The 22,024-nt window shown below is 41.8% G+C and overlaps 1 protein-coding gene across 2 annotated transcripts in view; it reads right to left on the bottom strand.

Moving 5' to 3' along the window:
• Window positions 1-1,801: 1,801 nt before the first annotated feature.
• Window positions 1,802-22,024, bottom strand: part of NPR3 (natriuretic peptide receptor 3) — an 86,089-nt gene continuing 65,866 nt past the window's right edge. Inside the window, exons 4-8 of one of the 2 annotated variants that reach the window (XM_009240613.4) lie at window positions 18,728-18,863; window positions 12,738-12,832; window positions 10,520-10,655; window positions 8,642-8,729; window positions 1,802-7,302 (exon numbers count right to left, since the gene is read on the bottom strand). In XM_009240613.4, the coding sequence (XP_009238888.2) occupies window positions 7,191-7,302; window positions 8,642-8,729; window positions 10,520-10,655; window positions 12,738-12,832; window positions 18,728-18,863 (567 nt within the window). In that variant the 3' untranslated portion in view covers window positions 1,802-7,190. The remainder of the gene's footprint in view (window positions 7,303-8,641; window positions 8,730-10,519; window positions 10,656-12,737; window positions 12,833-18,727; window positions 18,864-22,024) is intronic. The other variant, XM_009240615.4, reaches the window with a different exon arrangement.

The raw sequence follows: 22,024 nt of genomic DNA, 5'->3' as shown, positions 1-22,024 counted from the left end.
GGTCGAGGCTACTTGTTATCAAGCCAAATTGAAAAGAAAGAAATGTGGGCTGCCCGGCTTTCAATAGTAGAAATTCCTTTTGCCTTAAAGGCCTCAAAAATTACCAACTGAGAGGTTTGTCTCCTTATCCAAGGAGACAGGAGAGTATAATAGTAATTCCACTGAATGTTTCACTACCTGCCAGGCAGAATCCTAAGTGTAAAGTTCTCACAGTAGCCCCATGAGGTTGGAATTAGTATTATCCTCATTTTCACAGAAGGATCAGAGCCAGGCTATGAAACCCCAGGAGTCTGGCTCCAGAGTGTCGCCATCTATGAAATGGAAATGACAGAAGGGGCAGCATGTGAGAAAATTGCATGATGGATTAATACAAAGCACATAGCACATCATGCCCCGCTCATCTTCCTCCTCCGCTCCGCTCCTCAAGAACTTCAGCAGCTAATGATCATCATGGTTGCACAGGCCTGCAAAGGGATTTTTTTTCTTGACTCTAGTTTGATGCTAATGGACGGTTTATAAAAGTGCTATTTTTTGGCCAGGCGTGGTGGCTCATGCCTATAATCTCAGCACTTACTTTGGGAGGCCAAGGCGAGTGTATCACCTGAGGTCAGGAGTTTAAGACCAGCCTGACCAACATAGTGAAACCCCATCTCTACTAAAAATACAAAAATTAGCCTGGCGTGGTGGCACACACCTGTAATCCCAGCTACTCAGGGGACTGAGGCGGGAGAATCGCTTGAACCCAGGAGGCAGAGTTGCAGTGACCCGAGATCGTGCCATTGCACTCCAGTATGGGCGACAGAGCTAGACTCCATCTAATAAAGACACATGGCCATTGGTATCTCCCACTATAGCAGTTGCTGTTTAAGTCAATGCCAAATGCCCCTGATTTAGGATTAGGGCAGAGCTCTAAATCAATGGTGTTTGGAGCTCCCTAGGGCTTCTTCAGTGGGCACAGCCCCAAGAGCCAGTCATGAGGCATCTTTAGCCCATCATGGGATGTTGGGTATGCATGAAATGAAATTCAGAGGGGACTGGAGAGGTAGGAATATGGTGGAAAGATTCAAGGAGGCCATGTTTCCCAAAATGGAGATGGAAAGTCACAATGGGAAAGCTTGTTTTCCAGAGCTTTCCTGTCTCTACCCTTCATTCCTGCCATGCCCCCATGCCCTACCCCACCCCACCCCTAGTCAGCAGAATCTCCTCAAACATGGGGAGTTTGAGTGGCATTTGTGGTGTCGCCTGGGGACCTCATTGGTGGTGGCAGCAGCAGCAGGATCAGGGGAACATTGCTCCAACCATGCGAATTGCTATATGTTTCTTGGGCTTAAAATAAATCATGAGTAACTTCCCAGATGGTGAAGCAGCTTTTTACAACCCAGAGGCAACTGGAGATGCTGGAGGCTGGTTAATCTGCTTAGTATGCTGGAACCTGGGGAGGTCTTTAAAGTGACAAAATTGACTTAGGACCTCTTTAAAGTGGCAAAGGACTTAATAACATGAGTCGATGAGGTCATCCATGAAGTGCTCTCGAGCTGTAGTGACTCAAGATGACGGTTATCCTTCATGAAGATTTCTTCCCTTACCTGCTGATTCAAGGTTTGCCCCTCATTTTAAAATGCTGTTGATTTGCCTTTGCTAGGCAGAAATTCTTGGGTTTTTTCATAGGTATCATTCAAATATTACAATTCATCGGACCCACCTATTGCTCTTTGACTTAAACAAGTCCCAGGAGAACAAAAGCCCTCAAAGAATATAGATATGTGCAGTGTATGCTGGTTGAATTATAAACAGGAAAAGGTTTCTGTGGGATGTATTTTTTAATGAGAACACATTGTTATACTCTGAGTACGTGGCATTCTTGCTTAATAGAAACATTTACAAGGACACTTACACATTTATATCCAAACATCAAATGAAGTAGATATTTTAAATGACAAGTTTGCACAAGAAATAAAATATATTATACAAAACAGGGGTTATATCCACAGTCATTAGTTCTCCTTTTCTACACAAAACAACAATAAATTAAATCACATTATATGCAAATAGTTGTACATTAGAACAATAAACGGTATGTAACTTGTGCAGCTTTTACTTTTGCTTTTCTACCAGACTCACAGTAGGTTTTTACTGTTTGGTAGTCCTGTATTTAAATTAACAATGAATAATGTGACCCAGAAGACAGGAGTCACAGAATTGATCTGTCACAAGGTCTATCCCATGTCCTCCTGGTTTCAATGATCCACCATGCACAGGGAACAAAGCTCAGATTCCCAGGACCCAACACAAAGGTCTGCAATGAACAAACTCACAGCAACTCCATGCTGTTCAGGGGCTACTTCATTGTTGTCTTATAAGATGTTGAAGATTTTCAGATCTTGGCAATAAATAATGAAGAGGCCACCCTGTTTCCAAATCTGAATTTGCCTCTCTTTTAGCCATCTCTGTCCAACTATTATGCACTGTGACAGCTTTGTTCTCCTAGCAAATAAGAAATATTTTGGTAGCCTACGTTGTGATTTACACTTGGTAAGTAGGCCCTTTATTCCTTGTGCATAGAAATTTCGGTCTTTAAACATGAATCGAAGCAATGCAGCATTTTTGCTAACACTTTATTGCTTGTTCAAATCTCTCCCCTACGAATCATCTCGCACTGATACATCACAGAGCTATTATAAAATGGATTTTTACTCGTGAGATCTGGCTCCCATTGAAACACTTCCGTTGTATCTGAAGTCACTTAAAACTTGAACATTAACAGCATCAGCTGGTTTAGAATACTTTGCATTTGGTATGAATTAACATTAGTGGTTAATGAGAAATTTGAACAAACTCCAATCCAGCACCTTTTGGAAGTTATTTTAATCCTGCAGTCTAGCTGTGGGGTATGCCTGCAAGAGATATTTATGGAATCTGCGTGCTGAACACCAAAGCCAGGCTTGTTGGAGCTTATGCACATCACAGGCTTGAACTTCCCCGAGAGCAAGTGTGGTCAGGTTAGCATAAGGGTTCTGATGAAAAGCCAGCTACATTCTTACAACCAGCACTAGTTTCTCTTTCTTCCCCTGAGGAAGTATGGAGGTCTACTCACAAATTTCTACCTGCATGGGCAAGATGCTGACGCATCCTTGGAGCGATGCTGGATGTGGATGTGGGTGGAGGGGCAGAAGGGGCAGTAAAGACAGTGGCAACGGGCAAAGCTACCTTCTTCTATTTCTTTTAGAGGATCAAGCTTCTGATTCTTCTTGCTCATTATGTCCCATGCTTCTTGCTGAGTATGGCTGTTGAAGGGGCACTAAATTATTGATTATTCTTCAGTTCTAAAGACAACTGAAAAAGAAGCTGGTCCCTCTGAACACCATCATCTCATTCTCTCCACTTCCACAACTGCCCCTAAAATATATCCCGTGTTTTTAGACAGTTTCAGTTTTTTCCACTAAATAAGAAATTCAGCTCATTACCAGCTTCCTCATGTAGCCCCAAACCACAGGGTGTGATTAAATAAAACCCATGAAATGTCTGTAGGTCGAGGGGCCTAATTTGGGCTGACATTTACTCTCGTGTCTGCATCCACTCAGGATCTGAGCGCTTTGTGTCCCAAGAAACACAGGTGCTTTTTCCTTCCAGTTTATAAACACTCACAGTGGCATAACAATCTATTTGATCTCCCAAAGAGATTTCCACAAATAGCCAGTGTATACTGGCTTACAAGAAGGTAGTGACGCCACTGGAACCTACCTTCTGAATCCATCACTATCTGCATGAGATCTATGCAATGGCCTTCATCTTGTTGTTGACTGCATGTCTTACACACACACACCCAAAATCAGCCATAACTAAAAGGAAAGTGATGCATTTGGGGCAAAGAAGGCACATGTGCCTTGAGTAAATTAATGATTCTAGAAGCCTGTGAATAGGGAAAAATGAGGGCATTCCAAAGCAAACGTCTTTGAATTTAAGAGAAAGGAGAAAAGGAGGTGTTCTTTTCCCATGCATTTCTCTCTTCCCTCCATTAAACATGGGTTCTGAAATGTGAAGAATTATAGTAGGGTCTGTAGAACCATTCCTGTGGTTCAAGAAAAGACAAGTTGATGGTTCTTCAGAGAAATGTGATGTTTTCAGGGACCTTCTCATGAAACCTGTGGTCAGTCTTGAGGGAGAGATGGACTCTATACAGAAAATTCTTTCCAGATTGAAGTTATCTGGGGAACGCTTTTATTTCCGAGTCTCCCCCTACCTGGCCCCCCTACCCAAAAAATCTAAGAAGACAATGATGACCATAAGATAGACACTTATTTCCAACACCAAAAAGCATCTACGCATTTTGACCTGTATCAATGTCAGCTGAAGTTTGACTGGATGAGAAAATACTGATAAAGTATCCTTTTTGAAATCTGAACACCCTGGATTTCAGGGTAAAAATGTATAGAATGACTTAAGAACTAAAGCCCTATTTATTTTACTATATGACATGTGACTACTAGTAGAGTATGAATTACTAGTTGTCAAAGATGTTGCTTAGCAGTTAGGAACGTAAATCCCCAAATATAATCAAGAGAGATCTGAATCCAGGGTAACCTTGGGCCAGGCACCTATGTTTTTAACCAAGGTTTTCAACTTAATGGAATTTTCAAAACTTAACAGAGTTTTTGTAACCCATATGCAGATTTCAAGGAAAAAAACTAGATGACTGACATGTAAATAAGCAATCAATATTAACATGAGAATTGATTTTAAATTGGTATAGCATCCAGAAACCTCATGATTTGTTCTGCCACTTTTAGAATACTAAATGCTCACTTATCTTTAAGAGCTTATCTAGAGCTATCATATTAAGTTTAGGACTATTCCTCTACCTGAAGTTAAAAGAATATATTTGCTCTAAAAATGTTAGTGTTAATGGGCTGCTATAGAAGTTTTAAAAAGGTTAGAAATGTTTATACTCAAAGACTGCAAACAGATAGATTATTTTTCCCCTGTAATAAGCACATAGACTTGAAATGTAAATGCTTTTTACAAGCACAAGATAAGAGAAAATGAATATCTCTAAAATATAAAGAAAACATCATTGAAAAATAAAAATGAGAGAGAAACAAGCTCTCCAATTCAAGTAACTAAGATAGACACAATCCTTCCTTGCTGTTTCACTTTGGGGAGTCCCAAGAGGTACAACGCTTTGCTTTCCTGGATTTTACTTCTCAAACTCTCTTCCTGCACTAGAACTTTTGGAGTTTGCCCTTCTTGCCTTCTTCTTCCATCCTTTTTGGAATTCAGCACTTTTTCCTTTGCATCCAGCATGGAGAACTACAACATAGTTGTTTCAGTTGATCATACTTAATTATTTTATCACGCCCTCTCAGCTGCCTCCCAGCTCCCATTTTTTAAACAACAGAAGAGAAACGTGCCTCACACAGAAATAATCTGTTAACTGTGACTCAGGTGGGAGCAACAGAAGCAGACTTCTCCAGGGAAGCACGCACACATGGGCCAGCATCTGGGACAGGCAGCTTGCGCTTACCTTTGCCTCCACTGTTACTTGTGTGAACTACCACCTTCATCACCACCAAGGGATTGCTCAAACTCTCCTGTTTCCTCCCTAGACATGCCTTTTAACAGATATTAAGACAATTTTTTAAACTATTTTTCAGATGCTCAAAATGTTATTGAGGAAAGACCCCAGTTATGTAATTCCAAGATGGTGCACTCTCATGACAGCTTCCCATTCCTTCCTCACTGTCTGTCTTCTCCATAAAGTATAAGTGAAAGTGGTAACCTGAGTTTAAACTCATGTTGCAGACTACTGGGTGCAAAGCAGATACCCAGTAAAAACTTACTCAACTTTGTCCAAATTCCTTATCTCCACACCTAACCCACTATTACAGGTATTCATGGATGCCTACAAAGTTCTGTGGAGTTAACTGAAAGGGAATAGAGTAGATATTTAGGTTCCCTCTTTTAACCAAAATAGTCACTGGGAATTTTGGTAAATGCCATGTGTAAAAGTTTTAAATTTGTCATTTCTGTGCTTGCTGTCAAGTTGTAACTCTCAACAAAGTTGTTCTTGAGGGAGAAGGGCTGCCTCCCTTTATAAAACTCTTTAATTCTAATAACTTTTTACTCTTGATCTTGAAACTCATGATCTGGCCAGAACTGGAAGGAGTGTCACCCTAAAATAACTTGCTTAATTTAAAACAGTTAAACAGTAAAAACGCAAAAGAGTTAAAATTTTGATGTATTCCTGTAGAAGTTTGTAATCTGAATACATTTCCACATCTCTGTAATTAAAGCAGCAATTAGCATTTGGCTGTGGCCAAGGGAAAAATGGAAACAGGGAAAAAAGAGAAGTATTTTTTATCATTATTGGTTTGTTGTACACTTCACCCATGCTTTTAAAATATAAGCAACATTTAATCTTCAAAATGAAAAAATAGACAAATTTTCTAATACCAAAATATAAGATTAAAATACTTGTAAAATAAAATGTTAGTGTGAAATAGGGCTTTTTTTACATCAAAAAGGAAACATTTTTGACTTGCTTTTCTTCTGTAAATCCTCCCATCTCACTAATATTTACAACAATCCAGAGTAGCGTTTATGAGACACTGAAAAAGACAGGGAGGAAATCCTTTTTCAAGATATGAAGTCAGAACCTGAATGTAGACATTGGACAGAGAAGTCCTCAACCACAAACCTGTCCTCCAGCTCTAGAGGGAGTAAGGCTATATTTCCAACCTTGAGATTTTTCATTACATTTTCTCCTTTTTGGGTGTTAAATTCTTTCCAAGAATGCTGTACTTGTAAAAATGATTTTATTCTAGCTACAAAACATTTCATTTAAGAAAACCACATTTTATATCCTTGTGTGAAATGCTCCCAAAAGCCATCAAGATATGGAGACAACAGATTTTAAAAAACATAAATCTAATCATATGGCCTTGAAACAGTATGAACATTTAACAGAGTGACACGATATCATTATTATATTTGTTTGTCATGAGATGAAAGGCCTGGAGGCAGATGGTGATTAATAATAATTCCTGAGCTTCTACAGAAATTTTAAAATGAAATGACTAACTGTTTAAAATAATGAATTCTTCAAGAACGCCCCTTCTGTTTCATTGATGTCTTTCATCCCATCTAACTCCTTAAAGAATCTCAGGCAGAAAAAAAAAAGCGGGGGGCTTCCTTTAAGCTACTGAAAAATGAGATCTGATGGAATCTTCCCGTAATTCCCGATGTTTTCCAAGGTTACTTTCTTCTTGCTGGTTTCGCCTCTCAATGGTTATTCTGTATTTCTTCCTGGGTAAAGGGAAAGTGAATGTGGTAATAAAACTTGGCTACAAAATACCATGGTTTCTCTTACAAAGAGTGCCCTCAAGGGACATCTGGGTTTCAGTTGATAAATGAGAAGTGACAGAATATGAAACCCTGGTCAGAGATTAAAGTATTGTGCCCCCAGGCATGATGCCCTTATTCAAGAGACAAAATTGGCATGCTTTCCCAAATACCACAGAACAAGCCTTCCCCTTCTTCCCTGGGTGCCTTGGGGGTTAGGTCTTGTCTATTCGGCTACAGAAGTTCTCCCTGATTCCCAGGGTATGCCCTAGATAAAAATCAAATTACGTGTACTGTGGCCAAAGGAACAGGAATACAATTGTTCCCACAAAGGGTCACATATGCCTAGTTACAATCCCATGCAGAAATAAAGAAACTTTGCTCTAATGACTTATGACTAAACCACAAACTCAACCACCAAAGATTACAAAGGAATGGGCCACCCTCACGGGGCAGAACAATCAGTACCAGTGAACACACGTACATTATTACAATTTTGCAAGCCTTGGAGCTTAACCACAGTGTCAAATGAGCATGTGGGCTCTCCAGATACTGAGCACAGAACAGCCTGAGAGCATGGGCTATGCAAAGTTCCCTCCTCCTCTTTAAGATGAGCCCAGGCATCTATTTCTGAATTGGAGAAAGCCTGAGAAGGGAGAAGTTGATTTCCCCCTTTATCCAGATTCCCTCCCCACTGCTTCACTTGGTGGGTGGTAGGAATTCTTGTCAGAATATCTGTGATCAAAGGGCTGGACACGGTGGCTCACACCTGTAATCCCAGCACTTTGGGAGGTCGAGGTAGATGGATCACTGGAGGTCAGGAGTTCAAGACCACCCTAGCCAACATGGTGAAACCCCATCTCTAATAAAAATACAAAAAATCAGCCAGCTTTGGTGGTCTGCACCTGTAGTCCCAGCTCCTCGTGAGGCTGAGGCAGAATTGCTTGAACCCAGGCGGTGGAGGTTGCAGTGAACAGAGATTGTGCCACTGCACTCCAGCCTGGGTAACAGAGCGAGTGACACTCCGTCTCAAAAAAAAAAAAAAAAATCTGTGATCAAAGGGCAGCAGCAGCTCTCTGTCCCATTGTGAGATGTAGTCAAAACCCATGACCCCAGCACCCAGTATGCTAAACCACTGACCACACCAATCCTGGGGTCCTGCCAAAAGAATGGCTGAGATTTTTTAATCGCCGTGCTCCCTGGGTGAAAGAAGGATGTGGACAAATCACAAAGAGAATCATGCAAAAACAAATGACAAAGACAGTAGAAGAGAGTGAATTGTACCTTTACAAACGGTCCTCACCTGAAAAAGTAGAAGGCCATTAGCAAGCCAGCTCCTAGTAAGGCCCCCACGACAATTCCTGTCACTGCCGATTCTTCTAGGCCACCTGCTTGAAAAAGAAGCATAGATAATCAGGGTTCATTTTGAGATACAGTTAGAAATGCCTCGAGTTTCATTCATTGCAAGATGTTCCTCGATTTCTCACTGGAGGCAACTTTTCCTTTTTCAGAAATATTTTCTAAGGAACCCTACACTTGTTTTTTGTTTTATGTGTTTGTTTGTTTGTTTTTGCCCAGTGCAAAGCTTAAGAACCATTTGAGAAACTGCTAGATAAACAAAAACACTATTAAGAGAGTGGACACAATGAGAACAGAAGAAAATTCAAGAATCAGAGGAAAACTGGAACTGAAGATTTCAGATATACCCACTCTCTTTTGAGTCTAAAGTCAAAGAATTGGGAGGCCAAGGTGGGTGGATCACCTGAGGTCAGGAGTTGGAGACCAGCCTGGTCAACATGGTGAAACCCCATCTCTACTAAAAATACAAAAATCAGCTGGGTGTGGTGGCAGGCACCTGTAATCCCAGCTACTCGGGAGGCTGAGGCAGGAGAATCACTTGAACCCGGAAGGTGGAGGTTGCAATGAGCCGAGATCACGCCACTGCACACGAGCCTGGGTGAGAGAGCAAGACTCTATCTCAAAATAAATAAATAAATAAAGTCAAAGAAGACAACCAGATGGACCAGGGCACTGACCCAGGCCTTCTTATTTTCACAGATGGATGATGACACTTCAAAGTGCTAGAAGATTTGATGAAAAATTCATTAGGTCAGTGTTCTGTTTTTAGATGTTCTCTCACCAAAGCCAGAGTTTCATGTCAAAATGTCCTACATAGCTTTGAAAAATGTGGATAACAATTTGAAACAATCAGGTTCAGTAGTGTCCCAGTTACATAAAAGTGATAAATAGCTAACTTGTATCTAGAGTTTAGTACGCGGCCCTTCAATGCGTCATCTTGTGTAATCCTCAAAACAGCCCTCAAAACGCTTAGTTGGGCACATTTCTTTCTCTTTACACATTGGAAAACTGAGGCTTAAGAAGCTGAAGGAAGATTCCTAAGGTCACAAAACCAGCAAGTAACAACAGTGGGATTTCAAATACAGGCCCAATCTCCCCAGTGTGTTCTTAAAACATTTCCTTCTTAATTCCTTCCCGTAATTATTGCATAGACATAAATACCTAACAGTTTAAAAGGTACTTTCAAAAGCACACATATATTAGCCTAAAATGATCAACTGGCCTCCTGAAAGACCTATATTCACTTTGTTCTCCCTCACTACCTTATTCTCTAAAACAATTATTTCTAACAACTTTCCTATTTGAAAGCTAATTATGAGAACATCCAATTGCTTCTCTACTTATATACAAAGCTGCTCATAAGTAATACATCTTACACTTATTTGACAATGTGTAGATGTTCAGATGTTTAAGGGATGTTATCTCTTTGGTTCTGAGGAGCTGGAAAGTAACCACAAACTTGAAAAATCAGAACGAGACTTGCTATGACAGATGACTAAGCGAGTGATATTTACTAATTGATATTTTGATTTTCTCTAAAAGTGGAAACATGACCTAGCCAAGAGATTATAGTAAGAGATGTAAAAATAGGAAGAAACAGTCTACCATTGTGGAAGAGAAGGCTGGAAGGGAAGGAAGACCTGAAAGCATCTGATAAAGGCAAGATGCCAGTTTGTGAACTGTTCCCATGTGTTTTACCACATCAGAGAAAGAAATGTAAACTTCCAAAATGTAAGCCCATAGAAACACTTGGGTTTTAAACTTACATTACACTGAGGTTAGAGGTGATGACATACATAGCAAATTAAGTCTCTAGACTTACATGATTTGCAGGGAGAGCTGTTTGTATGCTCTACAATTCGGTTTTCATCTATTCTCAGTTTTAAAGGGCCCCAAGGATATTTGACATTCGGCCGCATTTCAAAACGACCTTCTTTTCCAAAATAATCACCAATAACCTATATAGAGGCAAAAAACAAACAGACAAACCGAAAGGTCAAAGGAGGCACAAAGCTCACAGCCTTCCACAGCTATTCCCCAAAATGTACAGCCTGATCTAAACCGGCTGCCTCTGGGCATTTCATCAAATCACCGTCTCCAGGGCAAGGGCAGCAAGTGCTTCAGAAAAGCATGGTACATTGGGCACGTTCCTTGGTTGTCCACACTGATGGTCATGGTGTGTTCTGGGGACTCTGTAAGTCAAGATTTGAAGTCGCTAATGGTGCTCTCAAGAGGGCATTAAGAGCGGTCGTGCCAGAGCAGGATGTGGCAAGCGGTGAGAGTAGTGCCCCCTGGGCCCTGCACTCACTGAAGGCCCAGCTCTGTCAGCGCTGCCCCTAGGATTCTTCAGTCACTACCACCTCGTGGAAAGGAATAATCTTGGAATTCCCGGCTTTTGCTTTGTTCATCGGATAGGGCACTGTCCCACTCGTCTGTCCCAGAGCAGCCCACCCCATCAGCCAATTGTTAAGGCCCAAGTTACTTTCAGGGACATGTGAAGGACAGCCAGGGTCCACTGTATACCCGATTTAAGCATATGACAGGTGCCCAGCCTCACAGCCCTCAATTGTTTAACATATAATTAAAGAGCATCTTTCAGGAACCTCCTGTTTCACCACTTCCGGTTGCCAGACTATTCCTTCAAGAGTTGCACTCTCCTCTCTGATGAACCCACCCTATGTGCACCCCCATTTCCAGGCTGAATTCTCTTTCTCTTAGTTGGCTCCTCTGGCCCCTGGAAAATCGTTATTCTGTTATGGTTTAATTCCATGGTCATCCCTCAGTTTCTGGTTAAAATGATTGTTTGATCAGCTCCCCAAGCCCCAGTCTAGAAGTGCCTTCCCACCCAGGTTCTTGGGAGTCATTTCTCTTTTGTCTGAAAACAAGCACATGGCTCCTGAGTGGCTGGTGACATCTCCTCCCCTTCTCCTGACGGAGGTACAGCAGGTTCTCACAGGCCATGTCAGGTCTAGAGGAAGTCTAGATTGCCACCAAAATATAACAATCACTGGCGTGTACTGAGCACTTGCCAAGGGCTTTATACACCTCCACCCCTGCAACCTCACAATGGACTCTGATGAACTGTCGCTACCCACCTTTCCCAGGGGGGAACCAGAAATACAGATGAGACCCAGACCACTCAGTGGGCAAAACAATCATTCATTAAACATAGCGAGGGTGACTCCTGCTGCTTCAGAACTTCCCACAAGAGCCAGGCATCTATTAGGTTGGTGCAAAAGTAATTGAGGTTTTGGTCATTAAAAATAAATAATTAAAAATAATGGCAAAAGCCGCATTACCTTTGCACCAACCTGATACACACAAAAAGGAAAACAGCAAGTCCCATATGCCAGGTCCCATGAAGGGCACCAGAGCGATGATCCTGGGAGCCGGCGATCAAGGAAACAGAGGAAGTGGCATTCTTTGCTGAAGCACTGCATATTTGTATAATTGTATACGTACATTTATAATTTAAAATGTAGATAGTACTTTTCTAGGTTTCATTTGATCTGTTCCCCTTAACAATAATCATGTGACATCAGCCAGGAAGACATGATGATTTCCATGTTACAGCTGAGCAAACTGAGGCAGAGAGTTCACACTCCCAAGCACAGAAGACTTATCTTTGGGTCCAGGGCCCTCTTTTCTCTTCACGATGTTATCCTGAAACTACATCATCTTTGGAAATGTTAACACACATTGAGTTTGTAACCACCCACCCTCCCAATCCCCCTCAGAAAAGCTCAAATCTTAAGGGAAGAAATATAGTTTCACTTTACTGATTTCACCCAATGACCCTCATCCATAAGACTAAGGTGTGATTCTTGGCCACTTGAAGGGTGGGATTTCCTCATTCAGAATAAGCATGGAACCATTTTCTGAAGTCTTCCTTGATACCCTCAATCAAAAGTTGAGGTTTTTCAACTCATTTTTATTTGGAAGCTGCATTGGAGACAGCTCTTTGGCCACCAGAACAAATGCATTCCTCAGAGTCCCCAAGAGCAGAAGGAGCAACTGGTGCAGAGGTCTCGCGTGCTCACCTCCTGGGTGCCCGCCTCCACATCAGTCATGGCAATCACAGAGAAATCCCCGTATCGGTCTCCGTTGGCATCTATGGACACCTGCCCGGCGATACCTACAGGACCAGAAGCGAAGAACTCAACGTTGGTTACTTAAAATACCTCTGTCTGCCAACAAAAACAAGAAAATGAATTGGCAGGATTTTTTAAACAAACTCATGCCACAGGGAATCTCATCAGACTCTGAGCATTTTTGTTGGCATTTTGGAAAGACATTGTAATTTCATCTGCGTCTGCATTCCTAAATTCTTAACATTTCTCCATCTAAAAATGAAAAGAAAAAGAAATGAATGATCTTCTTCGGGGGATATGTTTGAAAAAAGATTAAGGCTAATCCTGAAAGCAGCATGCTTATCCCAGAGTTTTGTATTAATTTTTTTTTAATTGCAGAGTGAGAAGTGGAGGTGGGGTACATTTATAGATTTGTCATGGGTTTGCATTATCATTGGATGAACATTATAACAGAAAAATCATTCCAGCCCAGGACTCAGTTAATGTGCTTTTCTCCAGGCTGCTTTAATACACAGGAGAGCAGCGGGCCTGCTTTGTGGGTCACTGGAGCCAATAGCTAAGAAGAGCTATTCTTCTTTATCCTGGTTGAGTTCTTCACTAATTGTTTATCCAAACATTCTCTGGACGCTTAGTACTGAATTAGTGCTGCAGCTGAGGCAAAGATGAACACATTCTCTGCTCTAGAGAGGGGCAGCCTGGACCGGGGATTTAGCTTGTTCACACCAGAATCTAACCACTTGCATTGAAATCCCAGTTTTTACATTTACATAGCTCCATGACCTTGGACAAGGAACTTAGCCCTCTAAGCCTCAGTCTCCACAACTGTAAAATGGGCATAATAGTACCTCCCTACCAAGAGGCTGTGGAGAAGATTAAATGAGAAAACAAATAAAGCACTTTCAACACATTTATGGGAAGTTCATTGTTTTCATCTACTGTCATTATTACTGTCACTATTATTACTACTATTTATTTTATAATTACTCCTGGTAGAGAAGACCTGGCTGTGCCCACATCACTCAGAGAAGGAGCCAGCACATCAAGTTGGAGAATCAGGGAGGACTCAGTGAAAGAGCAGGAATTTTATAGGGATGTTGGGGGAAGTGTAAGATTGGGCAAGCAGTAAATCAAGAAGTGGGAGAGAGGCTGAAAGGCTGGCCTAGGTGTATCTGCCAAGGCACAGAGGCCCAAAGAGACCAGAGGAATTGTGAGATTTCTGGGAAGACGGTCCATGTGGACAAAAGGAGTCAGTGACATGTAAGGCTGGAACAGGGTGGCCAGAGAATGGAGGGCCTTGGGTATCCACTTGCTTTGGCCTATAATGGTGGCTCAGAGCAACTAATCAATAAAAGCAAATATGTCATCTGCTGATATTAAGTATGTCTATGTCATAATTCTCATTCACTAAATAAGAGAATGCATACAACAGCCCCATTTTAATTAACTAAAGCTATTCCCTTTTCAACTGGGGGAGTTCAGTGTAATTCTTAATTGGCATTTCTATTGATTTGGTTCTCTGATTTGGTTCTCTCCGAAAGTACTGACTCCTCTAGTAAAATGAATGTCTGGGAAAAAGGATCCCAAGGGAAAGTTCCATCCTCTAGTGTGGCTTGGAGAGGGCAGGTATTTGGGTTTACTGTCCTTTGGGTTTGGTTTGAAGGCCCACTGATTTTTCCAGACTTTGGTCTACTTTACCGGAAACAGAATGGAAGCTACCATTCACTTTGATTTTTTTGTCTTCTTAATATAGACTGGTTACAAAGGGTACACCTACCATAAACTTGTGTATCCTTGACAGCCTATAAAACTCTTAAGTGATAAATAGGCTTAAAACATATATGTATATTGGCTATCCAAAACCATTTATCATTCTATTGAGAGATGTTTGTGATGTTGTGTCCTGCTAAGTATTTTGCAGAGTATTTTATAAGATGAGGTGGCCCTAGTAATTTAAGACCTCATTCTACCTTTAAGCTATTGCAATTCTGCCAAGAATTGGGGTAAGAATCCTCAGGGTGGCCAATTAGCAAAGTGAGACTTCACCTGAGAGTATCGTACATAAGGTGAGATTGTCAGGCTTACAGTAGAATTTTCCTGTACATAAGTAATGAGACTTTCCACCCCATTTCTATTTGGCTGTAGTGGAGCTCAAAGTTTAAGCCACAGTCCTATTTACCTTGTCACTCTGACCTCTCACACAGAGGAAATCCAGCTTCTTCCCAGGCCATTTATTGAAATGAGAGTTGATCACAGGTTTCGTGGCAATAAAAGCCAAATTTGTCAAATCACAGCCAGAGTACTTTTCCCTTGACAACTTAATGGTCACTTAATGGTGACCATTAAAGTTAAAATTGTTTTCAATTTTAGGAAGGTTTGAGTTTTTCTTCATACAGATACCTTAGAGTTCTTTTTAGGCCTACCCTCAAATGGACCATTGTTTAGCAAATAAAATGGGCTCTCCAAGCAATTCGAGCCAAAAACTTAGCTTGGCCTCAATTATCTTTACATTTGAACAAATGAGATTCTAATTGTAGACTGAACTACACAGTTGGCTGTTTCAGGACTCATTTCATATTGCCTGTGTAGACCTGGCCCTAGAATAGAGACATCAAGATGGCCTATGGGAAAATTGAGCCCATACCCTTGCTCTAACCAAAATACATTCCAGCCATCATGGGCACCTACCCTCCCCTTCACACCCTCCCTCAGTGGCGCCCTCCAGCATCCCCCAACTCTGGCTCCTGTCCCTCTGTCAGAAGACCAAGAACAAATGACCACACCACGTAGTGAGTAATAGCTAAGAATGGGATGTGGCCGACCAAGGTTGTGTCCACAGATGCCAGGTTCTCAGTGTATTGTGCAAAACTTCTGGGAAATTTGGCTCTGTCCTAATATGCCCCCTGAATTATCCTATTGGATTCCAGCTCCTCAAGTGAAGCAGTCAGAGGTAAAACAAGATAATCCTGGAGGTCTACTCACCCATGAACTACGATCTGTCTAATGCTAAGGGAGATGTCACTCTGGTTTTGAGTAAGACATGGCATCCACTAGAGAGAAATGAAGTCTACCAATTGCCACCATAGATACTGCCCAGACAACTCTAGCTGGAGCTCAAACTCTCCCTACTCTCCTGTCCTGCCCTTTCTAAGAACTGAGGACAAACTAAGGGACAGGAGTCCCAACTGAAAAAATATGTGCCCCAAATCTAAACTTGGCAGTATTTGCTCCTGCCATTGAAAAATGTCACTAGTTGGATTACAAATAGATATAGGCATACCCCAGTGCATTAAAGGGCTCAAAGGAGGAAGAGCAAGCATGATGTAAAACTGAAAGAGCTCTTGTCAGTCATTAACTAGACCAACCTCCTTATCATACAGGTGAAGAAAGAGAAGCTCAGAGGACAAGGTTACTGGTTAGTGGCTAGGATGCACTGAACCCTGGTTCAGCAATTTGTACTTTATATTACCAGTTGTCAGGTGATACCCATAAGCATATATAGTTTATTTTCCACATAGCAGCCATAAGGACCCCTTTTAAACACACAAGGCAGATCATGTCACTCGAAGGCCTCAGATGACTTTCTGTCTCACCCAGGTGGAGCCCAAAGACCTCAGCAAGGCTTGCAGGTCCACATGATCTGGTCCCATTACCTCTCGGGCTTTGGCACCTATCACACTACCTGTCACACGTGGTGTCAGCCACATTAGCCATCTTGCTCTCTCTGGGGACACTCCACAGTCTCCCAGATGCACTCAGGATCTCCATGTTTGCCATTCCCTCTGGAGTGATCTCTCTTAAACATCTACAGAGCTTCCCTCACTTCCCTCAGGTCTCTACTCAACTTCACTCTCACAGAGACCTTCCCTGACCACTCTAAACTAGCAGCCCTACTCCTCCTTGCCTGGCATTTTCTAGCTCCCTATCCTACCTTATTTTATAGCTCTGAAAGATATACTGTATTCATTGTTTGTTGCCTCATCCCCCCACTGGCATGTAAGCTCAAATTGCATGAAATGTCTTTAGTTCACTGTTGAATCCTCAGTACCTTGAACAGCACCTGGCACATAGTAGGTGCTCAATGAACATTTGTTGAATGAATAAATGAATATAGAGTTGATATCTGCAAGGCTCCTGCAGTGAGATCACTTCCATATTGAGTTTCATGTTCATTTTCTTTGAGTGTTGGTGAGGTGAGAGGAAACTAGCACTTTTATATACACTGTTAGCAAGAATATAGATTAGCAGAACTTCCTGGAAGCTTTTTGGCAACTTCTAATGCACTTTAAAAAGCACCAACATACTTGTGGACCTAGAAATCCCACAAGTAGGAATGTTCCCTGTTGGAAGGACTCACAAAAATTCTTCAAGATGTGCAAGAGACTTGTGACAGCATATTGCATAATAGCAAAAATTGCAAACAACTTTACAAGTGTCCATCAATAGGAGATTGGTTAAAGAAATTCCTGTACAGCCATACAGTAGAAAAATATGTAACTTCATTTAAAACTGCATTGGATCTATGAGTTCTCATATGGAAAATTCTTTAACTTGACATACAAGTAAAAAACCTAAGATGAAAAATAGCATTCATACTATCACCCCTTTCATAGAAATTTTAAGATAAGATACACAAATGCATACATGCTGGCAGAAGGCTTAAAATATTTGTAGACAGAATCATAGGAAATCATTAATAGTGATACACAGTGGGGAGAGGGGACTAGGTTGGGAAGGAAAGCTTTCACCTTTCAATTTGCACATTTTTGTACTGTTTAAATTTCCTAGCCAAGCATAGTCTTATCTTGTACAATTTTTCAGTGCCAACAGAAGTTGCTTGAGATGAGATTATGGGTCATTTTTTGTTGTTTTCCTGTACTTCCCTGTTATTAAGAAAGCTTGGGAGGCCAAGGCGGATGGATCACCTGAGTTCAGGAGTTCGAGACCAGCTTGACCAACATGGTGAAACCCCATCTCTACTAAAAACACAAAAATTAGCCAGGCGTGGTGGCACACACTTGTAATCCCAGCTACTCAGGAGGCTGAGGTACGAGAATCGCTTGAACCCAGGAGGTGGAGGTTGCAGTGAGCTCAGATTGCTCCACTGCATTCCAGCCTGTGGGACAAGAGTGAGACTCCATCTCAAAAAAGAAGAAAGCAAAAACTAACATTCACTATTTTAAAAGTAAAATAAAAGCACTTTGGGAGGCCAAGGTGGGTGGATCACCTGAGGTCAGGAGTTCGAGATCAACCTGGCCAACGTGGTAAAACCCCGTCTCTACTAAAAAATACAAAAATTAGCCAGGTGTGGTGGTGGGCGCCTGTAATCCCTGCTACAACGGACGCTGAAGCAGGAGAATCATTTAAACCTAGTAGGCGGAAGTTGCAGTGAGCCGAGATCGTGCCACTGAACTCCAGCCTGGGCAAAAAGAGCAAAAACTCTGTCTCAAACAAACAAACAAACAAACAAACAAAAATTAAAAAAAAAGCAGAGGGCTCAATTGAACCTGCTAATCATCTCAAACCACCAGGTTTAACTGTGACAGCTAATGTTTTCTGCGTTTCACAAAAACCAACATAGTCTGAACACATGAATGTATATCTGGGATTAATACTGGTTTTGAAACTCATCACAGAGCTCTTCACAAACTGATTGTCCTGTCGTGCATTAGGCTTGTGTTTAATGCAATATCAAGAAGCATAGAGCTATTACCTAAATAATCAGGACACAAGGCCTTTCCTCTTTCAGTGGGGCTTGTTCAAAGCACTTTCACATGTATTATCTCATTTAATTGGTACAACAAGCCTATGAGATGGGCTGCTCTAGAGCTGAGAAAAGCAAGAAGCTGGAAAGGCCCCACAGCTGCAACTGAGAAAAACAGAACCAGAAAAGCAGCAGCTCATTTGGCCCCATGTCGTTGCCTTATAGATGGAATCCCCACCTTCAAATGTTCTGTTCCAAGTCTGCTGTATAATTTTCCCTCCATCCTTTTTGCTGTAACCAGCTCTGAGTACTTCATGTAGAGCCAAGACGTAGAGGAGGATGGCATCGTGGAATCCTTCAACAAACATGTTAACCTGAAAAGAAAACCCCAGATGGGTGAGCCAAAACACCACATGACTCATGCCAGGAATAAGATGAGCAATCCAAAGGGTTAACAAGTTAGACTTGAGGTCTGTTAGCCATGGAAGAGGTGGGCAGAAGGGGCACTAACAAGAATCATGCCATGACTTTCCTGGCATGGCTCAGAGGGGAAAACCCTTCCCCAGTTGGGAAATTTGGAAAGCCTCATACAGAAGTTAAGAAAACTGTACCTGTTGACCAGGTCAAGTATTTCAAGTGTGCCCACCTTTGCCAATGGTCCCTTTTGGACAAGTCCCCTCCTCCTTCCCCACATCTGCTTCTATCTCAAGCTTATGTGAATTCAGCTTCCCCATTGAGGTCTTCTCTACCTTCAACAGCCCCACGATCTCTTCATGCTCTGAACGTGGAGCATAACTAAAGAACAGTAGAGATCCATTCACTTCTATTTAGCAACTGTTGATATCTACTAGAGTGCTGGTGCTATGGGTACAAAGAAGAGTAGATGTTGCAACTTCTGCCTGTCTGCCTAGCATTTGTGTCCTCTCTCCCATTAGTAATAATGTCTTAGTCTCTCTTTCCAATTTGTGTTTTGAGTACATCTAACCACTCCCTATCCCTACTCCCCTACTCCCTGCCAAGCTCCAAGGACAGGAATGGAAAACAGGCTTGGACTGTTGGTATTTCCCAGTTGAGCCCTGACTCAAGTAAGCTAGCCCTTGCCCTCAGGAAACTTAAAGTTTCATAAACATAAACACTAGTCATGTGGACTTGGGGAAGTCACTTCATCTCTTTGAGCTTTGTTCTTTTCATCTGTATATTGACCATGAGACTAGTGCCTGCTTCAAGAGGTAGTTGCAAGAATTCTATTAAAAAAGATGTTTGGTATTATCATGCCTGGCACATGTCAAACTCTCAACAATTAGAAGCCAATGCTATCATGATATTATACGGGCTTTAAAGTGTTGGAGTCTGTGCTGTGTTCGAGGTCTGTTCAGAATACGGTACAAATACCAAAAAGGGAGTGGTCAATCTGATGGGTTGGAGGGGCTTAACAGCAGTGAAAAAATGTCGAACTGAGTTTTGAAGATGAAGGGATGTTTCTCAGGTGAGGGCAAAAACACAGAGTCAGGGCACATTCTCACAGCCTGGTGTATTTTGGGAAGTGCAAATGTTTTGCTAGGCTGGGAAGAGGAGAAACAGGGTCACACCAAGATGGAGAGGTAAGGAGGCTGGAGAGGTAAGGAGAGTCAGATCATCAAGAATCTGGAGACCACACTGAGGAACTCGGACTGTCTTCAGCATGCATCTAATCACTTTAGTTCACCCCTTACCTACATTAAAAACAATCTTTGGTAAATTCTAATACCACATTTAAACCCATTATAACATTCATTGTATATGAAATGAGCAAATTGAATCTTGAAACACCAAGAGGTTTACAAACAAACTCTGTACAAAAAGTACAAAAAATCCAAGCCTTCTCATTTCAGAAAAAAGTGTCAGTGATGAAATGCCAATGATGCAGGATGAACTGGGCATTCTGTAGATGACCACCTGGCATGGCTTAGTGGGGAAAACCTGCTACCCGCCCCATCTCTGGAAGGAAACCTCCTGGGAAGAGAGCTGCAACTGACCTTCTGCATCACCTGGTTCAGATACACAAACATTCACAAGATACAGCTCGGTGACTGTATCTACTTAACCTTATCCCACCCCTAGCTAGGATGAGGACTCCTGTTTGCATCCCAGAAGCAGATATTTCATGTTTGCCAAAAGCTAATGCTGAGAAGCAGTTTAGAATAATGGTTTAAAATCCTTGCCCCCCTTTCCAGTTCTGCCACTTCCTAGTTGTGTTCTGGTTTCCTCATCTGGAAAATGAGAAAAATTAATAGTACCTATTTCATGGGGATGTCATTAGGTTTAAACAAATTAATAAATGTAGAAGACTTCAAATAGTGTCCGGCAGAATCAGCATTCACTGTTAGCTTGCGTTGTAACTGTCTAGAGATGGAGAATTACTAACCTAGAGATCCTGCTTAGTTTCAAATTATTAACACCAGTATTCAAAATAAAAGTGATTTTCTTACAGGTATCATGTATGTTATTGGCCCATTTTACACTCAGTAGGAGAGAAGCCTACTGTTCATGTTGTTTGTGCCCTAGACAGTTCTCTTTATTCCACAACACCAAGCTCTTAATTCCACCCTAGTATGACAAGTGCAGTTCAAGTGGTCATCTGCTGACCCTCTGCAAGAGGTGGAGGGTGGGAAAGAGTGCTGATTTGCAGGAGAGTTTGGAGTTAGCTGGCTGGACCCACAGTCCAGTCCTGGCCCTGACAGGTTACTTAATCTCTCTAATCTTCAGTTTCCTCACCTGTTAAGTGGGGGTTTAGTACCATCTCACTTCAGAGAGCTCTTCTGAGGATTAAATGAACTAGTGCATGTAAAACACCCAAACAGTTCCTGGGACCATGGAAGCAACTGAAAGATTCTGGCTCTTACTCTTAGCTGTCAAGCTTAAGTGTCAGAGTGATTATTTTCTCAGGCAAAGAAAAATAATGTAGAAATAACATCTACCAGTCAAAGACAATTTCTGCTCATTTGGCTATGCCAATTTGATTTTCCGAAGGAATATGAAATTTCCACCTAGGCCATGAAGTCATTATGGCTTGAGAAAGTCTTCATGCTGATGAATTTTAATAAGTGAACTTTAGCAGTGTAATTTCATTCTCAGGTCACATTTTTTTTAAGTTTGAGGTCTATCTTCTCTTTGATAATTTTACAGAAGCCAGCCAGCTACAGAGGGAAGTCAGAGAATCACAGTCATGGCCTATGGGAGATGCCAGGTGCCCTCGGAAAGCTCTGATCAAATCCCCTTCTTACTTTGAGGACCCAAAGAGCATTCATTGCTCTCCTCAGTCTTCCTGCATTCTGTTCTTGTTGTACAAGGGTTGTGCCCTGCAAGCTCCTTGTTCCTGTGATTCCCAAGACAGGCCTTGTTTAAATTGTGAATGAAGCACCAGCCACTGGGCATCACCCATCCCCCTCTCGTCCTCATCCTTCCATCCCATCCTCAAAATCCTAACCCAGGACCACCACGTTGATGTTGATCACCCAAAGCACTGACTGTGTGCCCCAGCACCATATCCTGTATA

This window comes from Pongo abelii, chromosome 4, assembly GCF_028885655.2.
Source record: "Pongo abelii isolate AG06213 chromosome 4, NHGRI_mPonAbe1-v2.0_pri, whole genome shotgun sequence".
In the NCBI taxonomy this organism is placed as follows: domain Eukaryota; kingdom Metazoa; phylum Chordata; class Mammalia; order Primates; family Hominidae; genus Pongo; species Pongo abelii.
This window is presented reverse-complemented; position numbering and strand designations above follow the sequence as displayed.